General features: G+C 38.1%; 1 protein-coding gene across 3 annotated transcripts in view; it reads left to right on the top strand.

Moving 5' to 3' along the window:
• ERP44 (endoplasmic reticulum protein 44) overlaps positions 1-23,155 on the top strand; it is a 96,817-nt gene that overhangs the window by 4,866 nt on the left and 68,796 nt on the right. The window contains exon 2 of one of the 3 annotated variants that reach the window (XM_070794832.1): positions 1,489-23,155. This exon is cut by the window's right edge and continues 12,237 nt beyond it. The exons of 1 other annotated variant lie outside the window; for it this stretch is intronic. In XM_070794832.1, the coding sequence (XP_070650933.1) occupies positions 9,405-10,814 (1,410 nt within the window). In that variant the 5' untranslated portion in view covers positions 1,489-9,404 and the 3' untranslated portion in view covers positions 10,815-23,155. Of the gene's footprint in view, positions 1-1,483 lie in introns of all 3 variants that reach the window. One more of the 3 variants, XM_070794833.1, reaches the window with a different exon arrangement.

The following is a 23,155-nucleotide window of genomic DNA, read 5'->3' as shown; positions in this document are numbered from 1 at the left end:
AAACTGGGTCCTCTGTCCTATATTATTTCTCACTTTCTGAATGTTTCTGACTGTGTCCTTGTGGTGTGGTTTCATGTTTCTCTGTTCCATTTATTCCCAGTACATTTGTAGTTAACTTTATGTGGGTTTAACCACCAACTCAATAGTTAGGTTCATTTGTTTTTCAGTTTTTACAAAGTTATTTTCTAATATATAATTATCAATATGTAAGGTTTACTGCTTTCAAAGCAATCTATAAAACAAACTATATTTACAGAAGGCTAACTGCTATCCCTGGTCTATTCTATTCTCTTAACTTCCTCCTAATATAAGAAACCTTAAAATTTTTTTTTAATTTTTATTTCTTTCTTTTAAAAAGAAATGTAAGCAGTCTACTTGTATCTGTATATCTGTATGTTTCTCCATCTCCTTTGTAAACTCTAGCACATTATTCATACTTTATCTGCCCACCTCACCCTCTCCCCTCTTAAAATCTGTCAAGTGTATCCTAGAGTGTAAAGTGTATTCAGCATAGAAATATTCCTTATTTCTTTTACACTGTTTATTTCTCCTCTGGGTAAATGTGGCTACTATTGATCCCATTCTTTTGCTTTAACAAATATGTTAAACTACTTTCAGAACTACTTTTGCTAGTGTATCTTTGAGATATTAATAGATTCCTGTAATTGAAGTTGCTCAGGCAAATAATAAATGTAACTTTGTAGATGCTAGTTAGTGGAAATTCCACAGGAGTTTTGCCATTCTGAGTTCTCGCCAACAAGGTAACAGACTTTTCTCATATTTGCATTCTTTGCCACGGGGTTTTTAACTGTTTATCACTTTAGTTGATCCTCAAATTCAGTCACATTGAGAAGCACTGGAGCGTACTACTCAACTCAAACTTGTAAAAGCCGTGTAAAAATGTCTGATTGTCACAGTTACTGACAACATGTTCCACCCTGTAGACTCTGACTTTTAATAGCTTTGTAGTAGCTCAACTTTTCGATGCACTATATTTTACTTCATCATTTGTTAAAATATTACTATTTTAATATAAATGATATTTTTAATATAAAATACAGTTATTGGTCATCTCCAGTTTTCCACAGTTGTTAAAAAAATGTGCAGATGATTCACATACAGTGATATTCCCTATAGATCTACAAATATGTTCTCAGGTTAATTCTCTAGAATTGTGTATCTTAGATCCTTTTTTTTTTTCTTTTATGATGTCTTTTATTTAGGATTTCTGATACATTGTACAAATTTGTCCTACTGGAAAGTTGTACAGATGTTTCTTTCTATGAACAATGTATGAGTATATCCACCTTCTCACACTCTAGTTACAATGGGTGTTTTTGTAGTCTGTGCCAATTTAGTAGACCAACAATATTATCTGGTTTAAATGTACATTTATTTGATTACAACCAAAGATTTGTTTTCTTCATAATTAATGACTTTTATAGTTTTGCTTGAATATGTATGTATGTGTTTGTTATTTCAGTTCAGTTCAGTTCAGTCTCTCAGTCGTGTCCGACTCTTTGCGACCCCATGAACTGCAGCACGACAGGCCTCCGTGTCCATCACCAACTCTCGGAGTTCAGTCAGACTCACATCCACTGAGTCGCTGATGCCATCCAGCCATCTCATTTTCTGTCGTCCCCTTCTCCTCCTGCCCCCAATCCCTCCCAGCATCAGAGTCTTTTCCAATGAGTCGACTCTTCGCACGAAGTGGCCAAAGTACTGGAGTTTCAGCTTTAGCATCATTCCTTCCAAAGAACACCCAGGACTGATCTTCAGAATGGACTGGTTGGATCTCCTTGCAGTCCAAGGGACTCTCAAGAGTCTTCTCCAACACCACAGTTCCAAAGCATCAATTCTTCGGTGCTCAGCTTTCTTCACAATCCAACTCTCACATCCATACATGACTTCTGGAAAAACCATAGCCTTGACTAGACAGACCTTTGTTGGCAAATTCTCTGCTTTTGAATATGCTATCTAGGTTGGTCATAACTTTGCTTCCAAGGAGTAAGCATCTTTTAATTTCATGGCTGCAGTCACCATCTGCAGTGATTTTGGAGCCCCCAAAAATAAAGTCTGACACTGTTTCCACTGTTTCCCCATCTATTTGCCATGAAGTGATGGGACCAGATGCCATGATCTTAGTTTTCTGAATGTTGAGCTTTTTGTTATTTACCCCTTTGAAAACCTTGTTTACTCATTGCAGTAATTCAGAATAGATGTGCTCACAAGATGCAGTTTAAGAATGACAGAAAGTGTTCTTTCTTCATTTAGTGTCCATTCATGAGGTAGCAGAATGCAAAAAATACAGGGTTAGCTGTCAGGGCATCTATGTGCAAGTTCCACCTCTTCCACATCCTTAACACTATCCTTGGGTAAATCACCTAACTAAATTTTTTAGTCTCTAAGGTAAGCACTCCAGATTTGATGATTCAATGATTCTTTGGTAGTCTATCTTGTTTTTTAAAAGGATATTCCTCTGACTTATCTAGTTAGTAAATTTCTTATTTGATTGGGTAGTTCCTCAAAAAATCTGCTGGCTTTGCAGGTCTATGCCCCCCTCACTCTGCTATCCAGTGGGAGGAAGAGCACACTTTGGTCACAGCTTTTCTTATATTAATGTACTCTGTTTCATTTAACTAACTAAATGAAAAACATAGTTTGGCTTTTCATAGCATTCATTGCTCGTTAGCCTACCTTTGATCCCATAGAGAGGATCTACCTGGGTTTCAGGCTGCAGCAAATTTATTTCCTTGGTATTATTCTTTCCTTTCCTCCTGTCGTTTGAGAGCCTGTTTACTGTCTGCTATGGAAGAGAAAGATTATTGAGATTCACATCATGCTTTCAAGGAATTTATAGTTAAGTGAGAGAGAGAATACCTATATATAAATAATTAGAATTCCAAAATGAGAATGATAGGTGTCCTTAAGGTATTTGTAGAAGTGAGTTGTAGATCTTGCTTCTTCCAGTGTCCTCACCCCAGCCATACTGATTCAGAATCTGTACTTTAATAAGTGTACCTTGTTGATTCATATATGACCATTAAGTATGAGAAGTACAGCTGTAGACATCTAAAAAGAAGCAAATTTCTTCTCATTGGCAGAATCAGAAGTCTTGAAAGAAGATAAGAACAGAGCCTTAAAAGGTTAAATTGATGAGTTAATTTTCAGTCTTGAGTGGAATGAGTAAGAAAGCTTATATCCTTCAGTGACAATAAATCTGTATCATGATTTGGGTACCTGTTTTGGGGGTTTTCTTTCCTTTTCTTTTTTTTAAGGATTCTTCCTGTGTGGCTCACTGACATGGCCAGATGTTAGAATTGGCCCTAAAGAAGCTAGCAAACCCTTTGGCCAGTTTCCATTAGAACAGCTCATTATTATCTTAGCCAAAATAAAAATCATAGTCTTTAGTGGATTCTCAGTAGCATTCCAATTACTCCACTCAAGAGGAGAAGGACCAAAATGCAACTTTGGAGAAATTTCTTAGGTAATGCCATGGATCTCAGGTCTTGGTTCTGTTCTTGTAGAGACTGAAGTCAGATTCTAACTGCTTTGAGTCCTTCAGTGATGTTATGATCAAGATCTCTTATTCCTCTAGTACTGTGATTTTCTCATTATGTAGAACCTTGAACACTATATTTTAATGTATCTAATTTTTAGTTACCTGAATTTGTAGACATGAACATTACTGAAATAATACAAAAAAAGGGGGGGGGGGGAGAAGGAAGAAATCATCTCAGAAAAATATTTGAGTATTGGAGCTAAAGAAAACTGTCAAGTGAATTAGAGTGCCAAGACTTTTCCCATTTCTTCCTTAAGATTAGAAGAGTCTAGTAGTGGAAGGAAGCTGTTGTAATTGAACTTAAGAGATTTTAGAAAAAGGTCTTTAGGCATCAGAAGAATTTTTAACACTGGAAAAAAGGAATTTCTATGGGACTCTACCATTAGTGTTTTGCTCAGTTCAGTAGGTGGGTCACATGCAGTAGAATGACTGAAGGTTTAATTATCTATAACTACTGTAAATTCATTAAAATGGAATAAAATATAAAATTTCATTCCTCAGTGACAGTAGCCATTTTTCAAGGGCACAGTGGTCACGTGTGTGTGTGCTCAGTCACTCAGTTGTGTCTCACTCCTTGCAAACCTTTGGACTGTAGCCTGCCAGACTTTTCCATCCTTGGGATTTTTCAGGCAAGAATACTGGAGTGAGTTAGCATCTCCCTTCTCCAGGGGATCTTTCTAACCCAGGGATCGAACCAGCATCTCCTATGTCTTCCTGCATTGCAGGTGAATTCTTTACCCACTGAGCCATGATTAGTGTATTGAACAACGCACATGATGAGCCATTCCATTGTTGCAGAAAGTACCATTGGATACTGCTAGTCTAGTTGTCATCTGTCTCAGAAGCCCAAGACAAAGGTGAGGTAAATAAGGAAAATGCCTCAAATAGTGTTGCAGTGCTTGTGAGGAACATATATCTTGCCTGTCCAAGGGGTAGCAATAACCTGGAAAAATGTTAGTTGTCTTATTAGCACAGATTTGTCTTTTGGAGAAGGCAATGGCACCCCACTCAGTACTCTTGCCTGAAAAATCCCATGGACGGAGGAGCCTGGTAGGCTGCAGTCCATGGGGTCACACAGAGTCGGACATGACTGAGCGACTTCACTTTCACTTTTTACTTTCATGCACTGGAGAGGGAAATGGCAACCCACTCCAGTGTTCTTGCCTGGAGAATCCCAGGGACGGGGGAGCCTGGTGGGCTGCCGTATATGGGGTCACACAGAGTCGGACACGACTGAAGTGACTTAGCAGCAGCAGCAGCAGCCTGATAGCAAATTTAGAGAGGCATCAGACAATATCCCTGGGTTGGGAAGATCCCCTGGAGAAGGGAAAGGCTACCTACTCCAGTATTCCGGCCTGGAGAATTTCATGGACTGTATAGTCCATGGGGTCGCAAAGACTCGGACATGACGGAGCAACTTTCACCTCACCTCAGACAATATAGTTAAAACTCAAAAATAAGAGTTTGAGTGTTTAGTATTGATTCATCTACTAGTTCATAAAGCAATTTAGGACAAGTCACTGTCCTTCTTGGGGCTTTGTTTTTCAACTGAAAATTGAGTAGGATTGCATAGACTGTTTGGGGCAGTCCAATGAGCCTTCCAGTAGAATGTGACTGGGACGTTGGGATTTGAGGGACTACAGTTTGTCTCCGTGAGAAAGTCCCTTTTGAGGGCTTCATCTTCAGAAATGATACTTTAAAGAAAACTTTACTGATTAAGAACATTCCTACATTTTAGTTATTAAAATTACCTGTAGAAAGATGGCCCCCGTGTGTTTTATTTGCCTCAGGTTTCAGAATGATACCTTTGCCAGGAGCTTAGTCTTCTAATTTGATAAACCCATTAGTTAATGTGCATTTTTCTTCCTGCCCACTTTGAAATGGCCAGAAGTTACACGAGTTCATTAAGACAAACCAGTATCTAATATATAAAGCATTTTCTAAGAAATTTGAGCCAACTCCAAAATGTTGACAAAACTGTAATTTAGTGATGGAGTGAAAGTGTTAGTTGCTCAGTAGTGTCCAACTCTTTGCAACTCCATAGACTTAGCTCACCAGGCTCCTCTGTCCATGGAATTCTCCAGACAAGAATACTGGAGTGGGTTGCCATTTCCTTCTTCAGAGGATCTTCCCAACCCAGGGATCGAAGCCAAGTCTCCTGCATTGCAGGCAAATTCTTTACCATCTGAGCCACCAGGGAAGCCCAGTGATGGAGTAGAGATTATGAATAACTTTATAAAGTGAAATAGTAAATGTAGTTAAAATTTCTTGGTCCTTTGGACAAGATACTCTCATATTTACATGCCTGATGTTTAGCTGTTTTTTTTGAAGTTTTTTAAAATGTAGGGGAAAATGCCAGCTGTTAAAATATTACTGAAACAATATGGAAGTCTGTTTCTGAGTGAAGAATGGTTTTAATTGTGTGTGTAATCTAAGAGAGAGGTTTTTTTTTTGGCTGTGCCAGACAGCATGAGGGATCTTAGTTCACTGACCAGGGAACAAACCTGTGCCCCTTGCAGTGGAAGAGCCCTAACCAGTAGATTACCAGAGGATTCCCTAAGAGAGAATCTGTCCCGATTGCAGTAAAACCCCAGCTAGCTAGCTAGTAAAAGCTCATGTTTCTGTAATGATTTCACATTCTGAAAGAGCTGAGATAAAGAAGAGGTACACTTTTTTTGGTAGTCAAAATAATTCTTTGAAAACGGCTACTCAAATTGACTCATTCCTCAATTTTTCTAGCACCAGTTTTTACTATTAAAATGGATTCTGATTCTCATAGAAGTCTTGTGATCTGTTCACAATTGACACAAGTACCACAGTGTTGCTTGGTTCTTAATTTAACCTTTGAATGAACAGTTTCAGGTACCGTAATTTTGCTTTAGAACTGTAGAAACTGTGCTGCATTTTAAAGCACATTCTATTTATTTGTTTCAGAAACTTCCCAGTTTGTTTATTATTTCATTGTGCCTGCACTCTGATCATGAGTATCTTCCAGAGGCAAAGTGAAGTATTTTTTCCTTAACAATAACTTGAATGTATATCAACTAAAGAAAACTTCTAGGAGAATATTTAATTTAGGAGTCAGAGATTTGGGCTCAAATCTTGGATCTGCTGCTTCTCACCTTTTGTTATCTCACCTATTAACTTCTGAGGAATAATACAGGTTTTGTGTCTGACTCATAGGAGGTGTTATTTCCATGGTTCTACAATTCTGTGGAACAAAAAGTGCTAAAAAGGTATCATAGCTTTTTATTCTCAGATCCTAGTTTCTGGTACAATACCTTACACAGATTAAGTGCTCAATAATAATTTTGTTGAGTGTATGAAACAAATAAAAGGTAGGTCTAGGGTAAGGAGGATCAGGAATGCCCAGAGGAGTAGGAGTTTGTGAGCATCACCAAGAAGGTGAGCTTTGAACTGGGTGAGGGAGTCAGTCCTTGGAATTCATTGAGGGGAAAAGCTTTTCAGGCAAGGGCATTAGCCAGAGCAGTCCCTAATATGAGAGTGTCACAGGCATATTGAAGGAGCAGCAAGAAAGGCAGTGTGTGTGGTATGCTGTGAGGAAGGTGTAGTGCATTAGAAGAGTAAATCATGTACCTAAACACGTTTTGCAAAGCTGTCTTTATTGCTGACATTTTCTTTTTTCTTATTTTCTATTCTGTGCTTTATTTTTTTTTTTTAATTGCTGATATGACCCAAGCAGGTAGAACTCCCTAACAGGCTTCCTGGTAATATTGATCTCAGCCATGGCCCAGTTGGCTCTGCTGGGAGTAGCCTTGGCTGTTTACCCCAGTGTTCCCCCAGTTTGCTAAATTGAAAATATTCTCTGTGTGTAACACAACTGGTCACAACTTGAAGTTGTAATAATTCAAGCTGTTAAGACAAAAGATTTCCTGACATATTTTTTTTGATTGCTAAATGCAGTATACTTTAATAGTACAGAAAAGCATAATGAAGAAAAAGTACATACTCCTACCACTAAAACATTTTAGTGTATATCCATCCTTCTAGTTTTTATGTGTGCAAATTTGAAAGGACTTTCTAACAGTGAAATGTGTGTTTGGAACAATGAGTGTTGGGCACGTGTTCTTGTTTGGTCCTGCTGCAGTCTTCCATTAAGGCTACCTGAGAACAGAAGCTGCCCACATGTGTACATGCATTTGTGCTCATGGAACTTGGAAATGGCATTGAGCTTGACCACTTAACGTTAGAAAGTTATTTAGTTTTTCAGAGCTTCCTTTTTCTTGCCTGTCAAATGGAATACAGTCCTCTCTTTTGAAGAGTTCTGGGAAGACAGAATGAGTCTTTGTGAGTGTGTCCATGGTACATCGTAGGCATTTAAATTTTTTTATTTCTGATATGTTGTAAGTGCTCGACAAATGTTGTTTGGTTTAAGGAATCAGTGAGTGAATGAATGAATGATTGAATATATTTGTTCTTTTGAGTAACTTTCAAGTTGTCCATCCTGTGGTATTACAACTGTGTACATTGAAGTAATGAGCTGGCATGACAAGCTTCCAGCCCCTGTGGTCTTCTGGTGCTGATGGCACTGTCAGTATTATACTAAAAAAAAAAACAACTTAAAAATGTGACCATACAGTGAATAAATTATAGCCTAGAACCTGGAATATTAGGTCCATGAATCAAGGCAAATTGGAAGTGGTCAAACAGGGGATGGCAAGAGTGAACATCAACACTAGGAATCAACGAACTAAGATGAACTGGAATGGGTGAATTTAACTCAGATGACCATTATATCTACCACTGTGGGCAGGAATCCCTTAGAAGAAATGGAGTAGCCATCATGGTCAACAAAAGAGTCTGAAACGCAGTACTTGGATGCAATCTCTGTTTCCAAGATACACCATTCAATATCACGGTAATCCAAGTCTATGCCCTGACCAGTAACGCTGAAGAAGCTGAAGTTGAACAGTTCTATGAAGACCTACGAGACCTTATAGAACTAACACCCAAAAAAGATGTCCCTTTCATTGTCGGGGACTGGAATGCAGAAGTAGGAAGTCAAGAAACACCTGGAGTAACAGGCAAATTTGGCCTTGGAGTATAGAATGAAGCAGGGCAAAGGCTAATAGAGTTCTGCCAAGAGAACACAGTGGTCATAGCAAACACGCTCTTCCAACAACACAAGAGAAGACTACATGTGGACATCACCAGATGGTCAACACCGAAATCAAATTGATTATATTCTTTGCAGCCAAAGATGGAGAAGCTCTATACAGTCAGCAAAAAGAAGACCAGGAGCTGACTGTGCCTCAGATCATAAACTCCTTATTGCCAAATTCAGACTGAAATTGAAGAAAGTGGAGAAAACCATTAGACCATTCAGGTATGACCTAAATCAAATCCCTTATGACTTTACAGTGGAAGTGAGAAATAGGTTTAAGGGACTAGATCTGATAGAGTGCCTGATGAACTATGGACTGAGGTTCCTGACGTTGTACAGGAGACAGGGATCAAGACCATCCCCAAGAAAAAGAAATGCAAAAAAGCAAAATGGCCGTCTGAGGAGGCCTTACAAATAGCTGTGAAAAGAAGGGAAGCAAAAAGCAAAGGTGAAAAGGAAAGATATACCCATTTGAATGCACAGTTTCAAAGAATAGCAAGGAGAGATAAGAAAGCCTTCCTCAGTGATCAATGCAGAGAGATAGAGGAAAACAATAGAATAGAAAGACTAGAGATCTCTTCAAGAAAATTAGAGATACCAAGGGAACGTTTCATGCAAACATGGGCTCAATTAAGGACACAAATTGAAGGGAGCTAACAAAAGCAGAAGATACTAAGAAGTGGCAAGAATACACAGAAGAACTGTACAAAAAAGATCATGACCCAGATAATCAACGATGGTGTGATCACTGACCGAGAGCCAGACATCCTGGAATGTGAAGTCAAGTGGGTCTTAGGAAGCATCACTACAAACAAAGCTAGTGGAGGTGATGGAATTCCAGTTGAGCTCTTTCAAATCCTGAAAGATGATGCTGTGAAAGTGTTGCACTCAATATGCCAGCAAATTTGGAAAACTCAGCAGTGGCCACAGCACTGGAAAAGGTCAGTTTTCATTCCAATCCCAAAGAAAGGCAATGCCAAAGAATGCTCAAACTACCGCACAATTGCACTCATCTCACACGCTAGTAAAATAATGCTCAAAATTCTCCAAGCCAAGCTTCACCAATATGTGAACTGTGAACTTCCAGATGTTCAAGCTGATTTTAGAAAAGGCAGAGGAACCAGAGATCAAATTGCCAACATCCGCTGGATCATGGAAAAAGCAAAAGAGTTCCAGTTTTTCTGGTTTACTGACTATGCCAAAGCCTTTGACTGTGTGGCTCACAGTAAACTGTGGAAAATTCTGAAAGAGATGGGAATACCAGACCACCTGACCTGCCTCTTGAGAAACCTATATGCAGGTCAGGAAGCAACAGTTAGAACTGGACATGGAACAACAGACTGGTTCCAAATAGGAAAAGGAGTATGTCAAGGCTGTATATTGTCACCCTGCTTATTTAACTTTTATGCAGAGTACATCATGAGAAACGCTGGGCTGGAGGAAGCACAAGCTGGAATCAAGATTGCCAGGAGAAATATCAATAACCTCAGATATGCAGATGACACCACCCTTATGGCAGAAAGTGAAGAGGAACTCAAAAGCCTCTTGATGAAAGTGAAAGAGGAGAGTGAAAAAGTTGGCTTAAAGCTCAACATTCAGAAAATGAAGATCATAGCATCCGGTCCCATCACTTCATGGGAAATAGATGGGGCAACAGTGTCAGACTTTATTTTTCTGGGCTCCAAAATCACTGCAGATGGTGACTGTAGCCATGAAATTAAAAGACGCTTACTCCTTGGAAGGAAAGTTATGACCGACCTAGATAGCATATTAAAAAGCAGAGACATTACTTTGCCAACAAAGGTCCGTCTAGTCAAGGCTCTGGTTTTTCCTGTGGTCATGTATGGATGTGAGAGTTGGACTATAAAGAAAGATGAGTGCCGAAGAATTGATGCTTTTGAACTGTGGTGTTGGAGAAGACTCTTGAGAGTCCCTTGGACTGCAAGGAGATCCAACCAGTCCATCCTAAAGGAGATCAGCCCTGGGTGTTCTTTGGAAGGATGTATGTTGAAGCTGAAACTGCAATACTTTGGCCACCTCATGCGAAGAGCTGACTCATTTGAAAAGACCCTGATGCAGGAAGAGAAGGGGACGACAGAGGATGAGGTGGATGGATGGCATCACTAACTCAATGGACATGGGTTTGTGTGGACTCCAGGAGTTGGTGATGGACTGGGAGGCCTGGCGTGCTATAGTCCATGGGCTCGCAAGAGTCAGACACAACTGAGCCACTTACTGAACTGACTTGTATTTTATAACTATACTTAGATTTGTACTTAAATTCAGTATATAACGATGAAAACAGTTTGTGGAAACAGTGGTATTTTGTTGTACAGACCACTGGTTTTAGAATTAAAAGAGACTTGGGTTTGAACCCTGTTCCACCACTAGTTTGCAGAAGTCACAGTCTATGAGTCTTAATCCTTCAGCAGCTATTTGCACTTATTGTATGTAAAATACTACAAACTTTCACTTTCCTCATTTATAAACTAGAGATAATTTCTACTGCAGCTTCGGGAGTTGCTATGATGATGTAAAAGAGCTGTGTGTTTGTGTATAGTAAATCTACTTGTAACATTGAAATATTCTTGTGTGCCTCAAACATATATTTGTTACTTATATTTTCCCCTGCTGCCTAGGTATACAGTGGAGTACATCCCTTTCAAGGAGAGTTGATGCATTATGGAAGTAGTCCTAAGATGTGAAATTCCAGGATAACTGAAAGTCCTAGTTCATTCTCAGCTCTACCCCTCTTTGTAGTTGTGTGATATTAAGCAAAATGTTTTATCTTTCTGACCCTCAAGTTTCATATTTTGAAAATGAGGATAATTATTTTCCAAGGTTGTGTGCTTAAGATATAGTGTATATAAAGTACTTTGCATCGTGTCTGGCATATAGAAGAGATTTTTGTTCTGTAAGGTAATGAATAGAGAAGGAAGATAGAGTCGTGCTTATGAAATGGAGGAGTACCTTGGAGGAGGATTACGCCGGTCCTGATAAACTTTCGGTGTTTGTGCTACCTTTCCAACCTTCTGAAATGAGCAAATGGATGAGGCTTTTTATTTCAAAAGTCTGATTCTAAACACTGTGGTTTCTCAAAGTGCTTATCAACTTGTCTCTTTCCCCTGGTAAGTTACAACATACTCTTATCAAAATAGTGGCAAATGTAACTGTGATTGATAGAAATAAAAATCTAACTTGATATGCATTTCTGCTTTTACTACAAAGCAAATAAATTCCTGTAAGTGGTTTAAATGAAAGTGGGAAACATGCTTTATGCTTTTCTGTTTGAAAGGTGTCATTTGCTCCATGCAGAAAGGCATCATTTCTAGTACTTTGTACTCTCAAAATCATTAAAAAAAGACATCCCTGACTGTTGTAGTTGATGAGATATTTGGAAAATGATGATGATTTCTTAGAAGTATATAATCTTTCTCTAGTAGAATTTAGAGAATAGAAGATTATTGCAGCATATTTTGATCACTGAAAAGATGTAAACATAAAAATCCTATTTGTGTAAGTGTGGAAGATTTCAAATTGCTGGTTATACAGTTTCATATGTTCCTATAAGCTTAACTTGCATATACCGTAGTTATCCCTTAAATATTGCTTCCAGCAGCATGTGAAGTTATTTACACATAAGCATGTGTAATATATACCACTTTTAGTAAGTTTTGGCCATTAAGCTAGATCTGCTTATAGATTTGATGAAAACTGGGGATATAACAGATGTTTTTGAGTTTAGAAATTGTGATAAAAGTATTCAGTAAGAACCTATTGGCATATAAAATAGTTTATAAAGAGTATTTCAAGTTGGATCAAGGAAAACTCATCATATGGTTTTCCTTTTCTAATCTCATGAATACATCTACAAACCCCTCCAATTGGGAAGATGGGTACCTGGTCAGAAGAGAAGGGTAAATTATGTTTCCCAGTCCACAACACTAAGTTGTAAAGACCTACTTGATATACACTGGTTATTGTCTTGAACACAAGGGTGGTTTAAGGTATATAAGATGAGCCTTCAAGAAATAGCTTTTAATTCTGTGAAGTATTCAATATTCTGTAGCAGAATAATCAGATTTTAAGTCCTCTTTTTCTCATTTGGCCCATGAGCAAGGGAAACCTTCCAGGAAGTAGTTAACTGTACTTACAGTATGGTGTTGGATGCCTAAGTGTAAGTCATTCTTAGCTTACCTTATTTGGGGAATACTTATATGTACAGTGGTACTGACTTCCCTTGATCATCTTCAGCTGTTATTTCTTATGCCAAATAAATGGTGATATATGAAGAAATTACCAGAAAGTTTTATATATTCCAACATGAATTGATTTTCTAAGAGTATACTATTTATTCTGGAATATTACTTTGAAGACTAAGTTAATAAATATCCCTGAATAGTCTAAAAATGGGATAGAAGATATTTTCTTAATGGCTTAAAATGCACTTTTATTCAAGTTGTTTAAATGGTTTTTAGTTTAAGGAAGGAACAAGGGTATCTTCTGGGCACATTTTCTTCTAAGAGAATGCATGATACTTGTATTTCTATCAAAGTTTATCATCCCATTGTCAGGACTGACGTATTTCCTATCAGTAAGTTGTTTTAGGTAATTTAAGTCAGTTCCATTCACACAAGCCAAATGTGTGTGAGTGTGTCTTTTTTTCCCTTTTTTTCTCGAAATCATTAAAGAATATAAAGAAACACTTCTATTTCTGTTTAGCTTCTGAAATGATATTTGTTAATGCCTTAGTTCCTAAGTCTAGGGCTTCCCTTGTGGCTCAGCTGGTAAAGAACCCACCTGCAATGTGGGAGACCTGGGTTCAATCCCTGGACTGGGAAGAGTCCCTGGAAAAGGGAAGGGGTACCCACTCCAGTATTCTGATCTGGAGAATTCCATGGACTATATAGTCCATGGGGTTGCAAAGAGTCGGACACGACTGAGCGACTTTCACTTCACTTCACTTCTTCCTAAGTCTACAGTGACACCTCATACAATGGTTGGCTAATTTTATCTGTTGATGGCAGGCAGAGTCTATGTCGGTCTGTTGATTTGCATCCATGTAAACAAATTTTAAGCTTATAGACTGAAAGTGTATAAGTAGAGGAGCTTGTGTCTGCCTTACTAGTGGCACCAGACATGATTCAACTTTTTTTTTTTTATACAAGATTTTTTATTTGGCTTTTAAAAGTGGTGTGGTGTTGTTTTGTTTTTTTTTTTTTGTAATAAATAGGTTCTTTATTCTGTTTTTCCCAAACTTATTTATTTATTTTTAAATTTTATTTTATTTTTAAACTGTACAAATTGTATTAGTTTTGCCAAATATCAAAATGAATCTGCCACAGGTATACATGTGTTCCCCATCCTGAACCCTCCTCCCTCCTCCCTCCCGATACCATCCCTCTGGGTTGTCCCAGTGCACTAGCCCCAAGCATCCAGTATCGTGCATCGAACCTGGACTGGCAACTCGTTTCATACATGATGTTATACATGTTTCAATGCCATTCTCCCAAATCTTCCCACCCTCTCCCTCTCCCACAGAGTCCATAAGATTGTTCTATACATCAGTGTCTCTTTTGCTGTCTTGTACACAGGGTTATTGTTAGCATCTTTCTAAATTCCATATATATGCGTTAGTATACTGTATTGGTGTTTTTCTTTCTGGCTTACTTCACTCTGTATAATAGGCTCTAGTTTCATCCACCTCATTAGAACTGATTCAAATGTATTCTTTTTAATAGCTGAGTAATACTCCATCGTGTATATGTACCACAGCTTTCTTATCCATTCATCTGCTGATGGACATCTAGGTTGCTTCCATGTCCTGGCTATTATAAACAGTGCTGCGATGAACATTGGGGTACACGTGTCTCTTTCCCTTCTGGTTTCCTCAGTGTGTATGCCCAGCAGTGGGATTGCTGGATCATAAGGCAGTTCTATTTCCAGTTTTTTAAGGAATCTCCACACTGTTCTCCATAGTGGCTGTACTAGTTTGCATTCCCACCAACAGTGTAAGAGGGTTCCCTTTTCTCCACACCCTCTCCAGCATTTATTATTTGTAGACTTTTGGATCGCAGCCATTCTGACTGGTGTGAAATGGTACCTCATAGTGGTTTTGATTTGCATTTCTCTGATAATGAGTGATGTTGAGCGTCTTTTCATGTGTTTGTTAGCCATCTGTATGTCTTCTTTGGAGAAATGTCTATTTAGTTCTTTGGCCCATTTTTTGATTGGGTCATTTATTTTTCTGGAGTTGAGCTGTAGGAGTTGCTTGTATATTTTTGAGATTAGTTGTTTGTCAGTTGCTTCATTTGCTATTATTTTCTCCCATTCTGAAGGCTGCCTTTTCACCTTGCTAATAGTTTCCTTTGATGTGCAGAAGCTTTTAAGGTTAATTAGGTCCCATTTGTTTATTTTTGCTTTTATTTCCGATATTCTGGGAGGTAGGTCATAGAGGATCCTGCTGTGATGTATGTCAGAGAGTGTTTTGCCTATGTTCTCCTCTAGGAGTTTTATAGTTTCTGGTCTTACGTTGAGATCTTTAATCCATTTTGAGTTTATTTTTGTGTATGGTGTTAAAAAGTGTTCTAGTTTCATTCTTTTTCAAGTGGTTGACCAGATTTCCCAGCACCACTTGTTAAAAGAGATTGTCTTTAATCCCTTGTATATTCTTGCCTCCTTTGTCAAAGATAAGGTGTCCATATGTGTGTGGATTTATCTCTGGGCTTTCTATTTTGTTCCATTGATCTATATTTCTGTCTTTGTGCCAGTACCATACTGTCTTGATAACTGTGGCTTTGTAGTAGAGCCTGAAGTCAGGTAGGTTGATTCCTCCAGTTCCATTCTTCTTTCTCAAGATGGCTTTGGCTATTCGAGGTTTTTTGTATTTCCATACAAATTGTGAAATTATTTGTTCTAGCTTTGTGAAGAATACCGTTGGTAGCCTGATAGGGATTGCATTGAATCTATAAATTGCTTTGGGTAGTATACTCATTTTCACTATATTGATTCTTCCAATCCATGAACATGGTATATTTCTCCATCTAATAGAGTCCTCTTTGATTTCTTTTCACCAGTGTTTTATAGTTTTCTATGTATAGGTCTTTAGTTTCTTTAGGTAGATATATTCCTTTGTGATGTTTTTAGACTACCCTTTAGTGAGTTTCTCACCCATACCCTGATAACGTTTTATTCTGTCAGGTACCCTCTTTCTTCTTGAAATAGTATGCCCCTTACTTCTTTTTTTCTCTTTTCTCCTCCTACATCTTTATTTTTTTTCAAATTATGAAAATATGGTAACCCATTTACAGGAGACTTGGAAAATACAGAACAAAGTTACATGTATAGTTCCATGATATATTACAATTATCTTTTTAAGTAGATAAATTAAGGTTGTTTAGTTGGAGTTTCAATATCAAACTCTCAAAAATTAATAGAATGACTATACAGAGAAGTAGAAGGATATAGTAGACCTGAAAGCACTATGAACCAATTCAACATAAGATTTATACAGGTTTCACGTAACAGTAGAATACTAATTCTATTCAGCTTTGCATAGACTATAAACTAAGAGACACTGGAACGTATCCAAGGACTTAAGACTAGGTGTAAAAATTTCATGGTTGAAGAGACTGAAATCGTACAGAGAATGTTCGCCCTTCTTTTGTGCTTCAGTGGTTCAGTCTGTTTTCTCTGTCTGTTCCTCTGTCTCCCCCTCCCCCTCACTGGTTGGGGAAAGGGAAAAGGCCTTCATATAAGTTACAGAAGGAGGACAGTAAGGAGATAAATGTACTGGCTAAGAGCTGCTTTTCACCCTTCTCATCACATCTTGTTATCCAGTGATTTTAACTCACAGCTTTATCTATTGCTTCTGAAGACTGGAGTGACTTGGGCGTCTGTTAGTGTTTTGTTAGTGCCTTGGACTCAGTTTCTTGGTGTTTTAGTCCTGGCGTGAAAAGTAGTCAAATACAGTTTCCAGACTCTTCCTGCTAGTTGGTAGAAGGCACTTCATCTTCTGTCAGCTGTTTCCTCATTGACTGGGCAAGACATATACCTAGTGAAACTGAAGTAAATCAGTGAGTGCATAGTAATAGCTTTTCTAAAATAGTCTTACTTTCATTTTCTCTAGCTACTTGGATTTATAGCTTTGCCTCATTGACTTTTGCATCCCTTTAGTTTGTCACCATGACCTGTTTGTCTTTCTTTTGAAAGCTCTACAAATCTCCCCCACCCCAGTCCAGGCCCTTATTTCACTTTCTTCTTTGTATTACCATTTCACTCAATTAGCTGTATTATCTTACTTCTCTCCAGTAAAGAGAGGAGCACAGTGCTTACAGAACTTAAAGATCAGGGCTCCTTCCTTACTGAGAAGTCTCCCATGACATCTTACTTCTGCTACAGCAGATTTCAGTCCCTCTGTCAGGCTTCCAAGAGTGTTATACTCTGGGCTTCCCAGTTGGCACTGGTGGTAAGGCATTCCCCTGCCAGTGCAGAAGACTTAAGAGAAGCAGGTGCGATCCCTGAGTTGGGAAGATCTCCTGGAGGAAGGCATGGCAACTCAGTCCAGTATTGCCTGGAGAATCCCAAGGACAGAGGAGCCTGGGAGGCTTCAGTCCATAGGGTCGCAAAGAGGTCGGACACTACAGCTTATCACACAACACAGCACAGCACATACTTACTCTCCCAACACCTTGGTGTTTTTTTTTCCCCTTGACGTTCTAGCTTCCAGGTTCATCTCCTCTCATCATATTGCACTATGTGAACTTCCATAGCCAGGCTTTCTCTTCACTTACTTCATCTGTGGAAACTACTCTGCTCATTTTACCCATCCTGTGCTCTCTGCCTTCTTCTAAATTTTTCTGTAAGCCTTGCAGTAGTTGGTATCGTATGTCTTCTGTGCTAACTTTTCATGCATGATCATGAATCTCTTGAAGGACAGAAATGTGCCTTTAATCGAATTCCCTGCAGGCCCTACTAGTTCAGTGCTTCCATCCCCATAGACTATAATCAAAGAACTTCAGTGAGCTTGTGGGAGAGCAGGTGGATATGTTCCTGGTGAACTGTACATAATAGACTTGTCTTATAAATGTGTGGAAGGAAAAGGTGAGCAGATGTTCAGCCTGGTAGGGTAAAACTTTCCACTGTAAAGTGTATTGGTTCATCCTGTGAGTTCTCTATCATAATCTAGTGTTCAGTTGGAGGCTAAATGGCCATTCTGCCAAGGATGCTGTTATGCAGAGTTCTGCATGACCCAGGAGGGGAAGGTATTATTCGATCAAATAAATTAGTGTCCCCTTCAACTTTGTAATTCTAAATAAGTTTTGACCTAATAAAGAAGAGGCCAGGGAGACTGATGGGAATTTAGAAACTGATAAAGGTAATAAGATGTTAAACAGTAATGCTAATAATTTATAGCTGAGTAATCTTTGTAGGTTTTGGACCTGTTTTTCATTGCTCTATTTACATCTCATGATGTTGAAAACAAAATTCAAAATTACAAAATACAATTTTGTGACCTTCACATTTGATTATTTGTTCAACTACTGAGAGACTTCCATTTAGAAGACTATCTAGCCTACTCTTTATCTAAAAACTAAAAACAAAATGTTCATTGGAATTGCTATGTTAATTTTATTTATGATAAATAGAAAAATTAAACTCCTCCCCACAAGGCTAGAGAATGTGAACTTCAGCTGATTGAAACTTACTTTTCTCTGTCTTTTAAAATAGAATCCAGTGGTAAGTACAGTATTTTTAAAATTCATCGTCTTCATTTGATTGTAAATTGACTTGTCACTTTTTTACTTGCTTCTTGTCCTAAGGCAGGTCAGATATTCTTCTCAAGTCTTTTTGTGAGTGGGAGGTCTCTAGAATTATCGCTGTCTGATGAATTATGTTTCTTTTTCCTACTTAAAAGTGATCCTTTCACTGTCATAATTTGAGTTCTAGTCCCTAAGCAAAAGTTTCAGAAAATGCCTCTGTTTTAACAGGCAAGTAAATGTCATTCATGTCCTCTTCCAGCTTTAAGTAGATGGGCTTCTTTTGGGTCTCAAAGAATTGTAGAATGTCTAAACACGGAAGAATTTTAAAGTTATTTGGTTAATCTCTTTGCTCATTAAGCAAACATTGTAGAGTCTCTACCATGTGTCAAGCACATACTAGGTACTAAGGAAATAAATGAACAAAACGGTATAAAAGCTACACTTCATTGGCAAAAGTAAAATTTTACTTAAGAAAAGTAAAATTTTTTTAGAGCAGAAAATTTTGAGTTATATATAATTTGTCAATTCATTCTTTCATGGATCATGCCTTTGGTGCTGTATCTAAAAAGTCATCAACTTAAGACCATCTTGATTTTCTCCTATGTTATCTTCTAGGAATTTTATTTTATTTTTTAATATAAATTTATTTATTTTAATTGGAGGCTAATTACAATATTGTATTGGCTTTGCCATACATCAGCATGAATCCGCCACGGGTGTAGTTTTGTGTTTTCCGTTTAGGTCAGTGATCTATTTTGAGTTAGTTCTGTGAAAGGTGTATGGTCTGTGTCTACATTCATGTTTTGCACGTGCAGTTTGTTACAGCACCATTACTGGAAAAGACTGTCTTTGCTCTTTGTATTGCCTTCATTCTTTCATCAAGGATCAGTTAGTTGATTCTGTTTTTCTTGGTCTATCTCTGGCCTGTCTATTCTTTTCCATTGATCTGTTTCTGTATTTCCACTGATCTTGTGCCAGTACCACCCTGTCTTGATTATTGTGACTTTATAGTTAGTCTTGAAGTTGGTGGTGTCAGTCCTCCAGTTTTGTTCTTGTCCTCAGTGTTGTGTTGGCTAGTCTGTATCGTTTGCCTTTCCACATAAACTTTAGAGTTAGTTCCTTAATATCCAGATAACAACTTGCTGAGAATTTGACTGGGTTTGCATTAACTGAATAGATCAGGTTGGCAGGAATTGACCTCTAGACAGTTTTTGAGTTTTCTGGTACATGAATATGTACTTGGTTCTTCTTTGATTTCATACATCAAAATTTTGTAGTTTTCCTCATATAGATCTTGTATACATTTTGTTAGATTTGTACTAAGTATTTTTATTTTGGATGGTGCCAATGTGATGATGTATTTTGAATTTCATGTTTAACCTGTTGATTGCTGATTTAGGAAAGCAATTGACTTTTGTGTATTAACATTATATTCTGTAACACTGCTGTAATTGTTTATTAGTTCTAGCGACTTTTTGTCATTTGTTTTGAATTTCTGCATGGATTATCAAGTTGTCTGTAAAAAAGACAGTTTTATTTTTTCCTTCCCAATCTGCATATGTTTTATTTCCCTTTCTTGTCTTATTGTATTAGCTAGATGTCCAGTGTAATCTTAAAAAACAATGGTGTGAGGAGACATCCTTGCCTTATAACTGATCTTAGTGGTAATGCTCAAGTTTTTCACCGTTAAGTATGATGTTTGCTGTACACTTTTCATATGTTCATTAACAAGTTGTAGAACTTCCGCTCTGTTCCTAATTTACATGAGTGGGTGTTAGATTTTGTCAAATGCATTTTCTGCATGTATTTATATAATCTTATGACTTTTCTTCTATAGCCTATTGTTGTGATGGATAACATTAAATGATTTTCAAGTGTTGAAGTGGTCTTGCATACCTGGAATAAAACCCACTTGGTCATTGTGTATAATTCTTTCTATTTACTGTTAGACTCGGTTCACTGATATCTTTTGGAGGAGTTTTGCATCTGTGTTCATGAAAGATATTGGTTTGTATTTCCTTGTAATGGCTTGTCTGCTTTGGTATGAAGGTAATGCTAGCCTCATAGAACGTGTTAGGAAATATTTCCTCTGCTCCTGTCTTCTGAAAGAGATTGTAGAGAATAAGTGTAGTTTTTTTCCCTTTATTAAATGTTTGGTAAAATTCACCAGTGAATCCATCTGAGCCTGGTGCTTTCTGTTTTGAGAGGGTATTAGTTATTGATTCAGTTTCTTTAATAGGTATCAATCTGTTTAGATAGTCTGTTTCTTTGTGTGTTTTTTGGTAGATTGTGTCATTTGAGGAATTGGTCTGTTTCATCTAGGTGAACATAGGGTTCTTCTTCAGTTCAGTTCAGTTCAGTCGCTCAGTTGTGTCCGACTCTTTGCGACCCCAGGAATCGCAACACGACAGGCCTCCCTGTCCATCACCAACTCCTGGAGTTCACTCAGACTCACGTCCATCGAGTCAGTGATGCCATCCAGCCATCTCATTCTCTGTCGTCCCCTTCTCCTGCCCCCAGTCCCTCCCAGCATCAGAGTCTTTTCCAATGAGTCAACTCTTCGCATGAGGTGGCCAAAGACCTGGAGTTTCAGCTTTAGCATCATTCCTTCCAAAGAAATCCCAGGACTGATCTCCTTCAGAATGGACTGGTTGGATCTCCTTGCAGTCCAAGGGACTCTCAAGAGTCTTCTCCAACACCACAGTTCAAAAGCATCAATTCTTCGGTGCTCAGCCTTCTTCACAGTCCAACTCTCACATCCATACATGACCACAGGAAAAACCAGAGCCTTGACTAGACGGACATTTGTTGGCAAAGTAATATCTCTGCTTTTCAATATGCTATCTAGGTCGGTCATAACTTTCCTTCCAAGGAGTAAGTGTCTTTTAATTTCATGGCTACAGTCACCATCTGCAGTGATTTTGGAGCCCCAAAAAATAAAGTCTGACACTGTTTCCACTGTTTCCCCATCTATTTCCCATGAAGTGATGGGACCGGATGCTATGATCTTCGTTTTCTGAATGTTGAGCTTTAAGCCAACTTTTTCACTCTCTTCTTTCACTTTCATCAAGAGGCTTTTGAGTTCCTCTTCACTTTCTGCCATAAGGGTGGTGTCATCTGCATATCTGAGGTTATTGATATTTCTCCCGGCAATCTAGATTCCAGCTTGTGCTTCTTCCAGCCCAGCGTTTCTCATGGTGTACTCTGCATATAAGTTAAATAAGCAGGGTGACAATAGACAGCCTTGACGTACTCCTTTTCCTATTTGGAACCAGTCTGTTGTTCCAGGTCCAGTTCTAACTGTTGCTTCCTGACCTGCATACAAATTTCTCAGGAGGCAGGTCAGGTGGTCTGGTATTCCCATCTCTTTCAGAATTTCCCACAGTTTCTTGTGATCCACACAGTCTAAGGCGTTGGCATAGTCAGTAAAGCAGAAATAGATGTTTTTCTGGAACTCTCTTGCTTTTTCCATGATCCAGCAGATGTTGGCAATTTGATCTCTGGTTCCTCTGCCTTTTCTAAAACCAGCTTGAATATCAGGAAGTTTACGGTTCACATATTGCTGAAGCTTGGCTTGGAGAATTTTGAGCATTACTTCACTAGCATGTGAGATGAGTGCAATGAGTGAGATGAGGGTTGTTCTTAGTATTCCCTGATTATCCTTTTAATGTCCATGAGATCTGTAGTGATGTGCCCTCATTCACTTCTGATGTTAGTAATTCCTAATTATGCCAATTCTTTTATCCTTCTTTCTTTACCTCTATCTCATGGCAGTTAAGAAAAAGGAGACAAAAATGTACAAAGGAGATAGATTCTGAAATTCAGATTTCCTTTTAGCAAACCACAGTCATTTCCTGAGTAATATTTTAGTAAACAAAAATGACATGGTGGTGATGGAAGTTATAAGATAATAACCGTTAATATATATGAGAGCTTTGAGGCCATCTCTGCCTGGAAAATCCCATGGACGGAGGAGCCTGGTAGGCTGCAGTCCATGGGGTTGCTGAGAGTCAGACACTACTGAAGCGACTCAGCAGCAGCTGGGGGGCTTTTAGACCAGATAAGAGAAAGACAAACCCATTTGCTTTACAAAAGTTAATTTAGGAGCCTAGGAGGCAGTATCAAAGAGTCTTCTTCTAATGATTATTTAATTAGGTTAGATATCTTAGCTAGTATATGGCCTTTTAAGGATGTGTTTGACATTTAGAATTGGTTTGGTTAGAAGTAACAGGACGTTATGAAGATAACAGATTTTTTAGGTTAGTGGATTAATATGATAGGCCAGTATAATAATGGAATCATGTTTGGATTTGGTAATAAAAATATTTTTACCTTAAAACATAGTACTGAAGAAAAAGAAGCTAGAAAGCCTGAGTTCATTCTAAAACTAAGTGAATGTAGAAAATAGGAAACCAAAACTTTCACTGAAGAACAGTTTTTCATTGAAGGCTGTTAACTTGTCAAAAAAAAGTCAAGTTCACATGTTTAATAGTGAAATACAATCATTTTTTGACATATGTAGGAGATATTTCCTTCATATTCATATTCTGCATTGTAGGAATGCATGGGCTCCCAGAAGAACCTAGTAAATAAGAGAGTTTAAAACTTTAAATTATGTAAGTGAAAACATTAGTGTTTAGTTCACTATATTATATTGTGTACTGACTGTCTTTCCCATCCTAATTCCCCACTTATCTGTGGGTTCTT

This window comes from Bos indicus, chromosome 8, assembly GCF_029378745.1.
Source record: "Bos indicus isolate NIAB-ARS_2022 breed Sahiwal x Tharparkar chromosome 8, NIAB-ARS_B.indTharparkar_mat_pri_1.0, whole genome shotgun sequence".
NCBI lineage: Eukaryota > Metazoa > Chordata > Mammalia > Artiodactyla > Bovidae > Bos > Bos indicus.
This window is presented reverse-complemented; position numbering and strand designations above follow the sequence as displayed.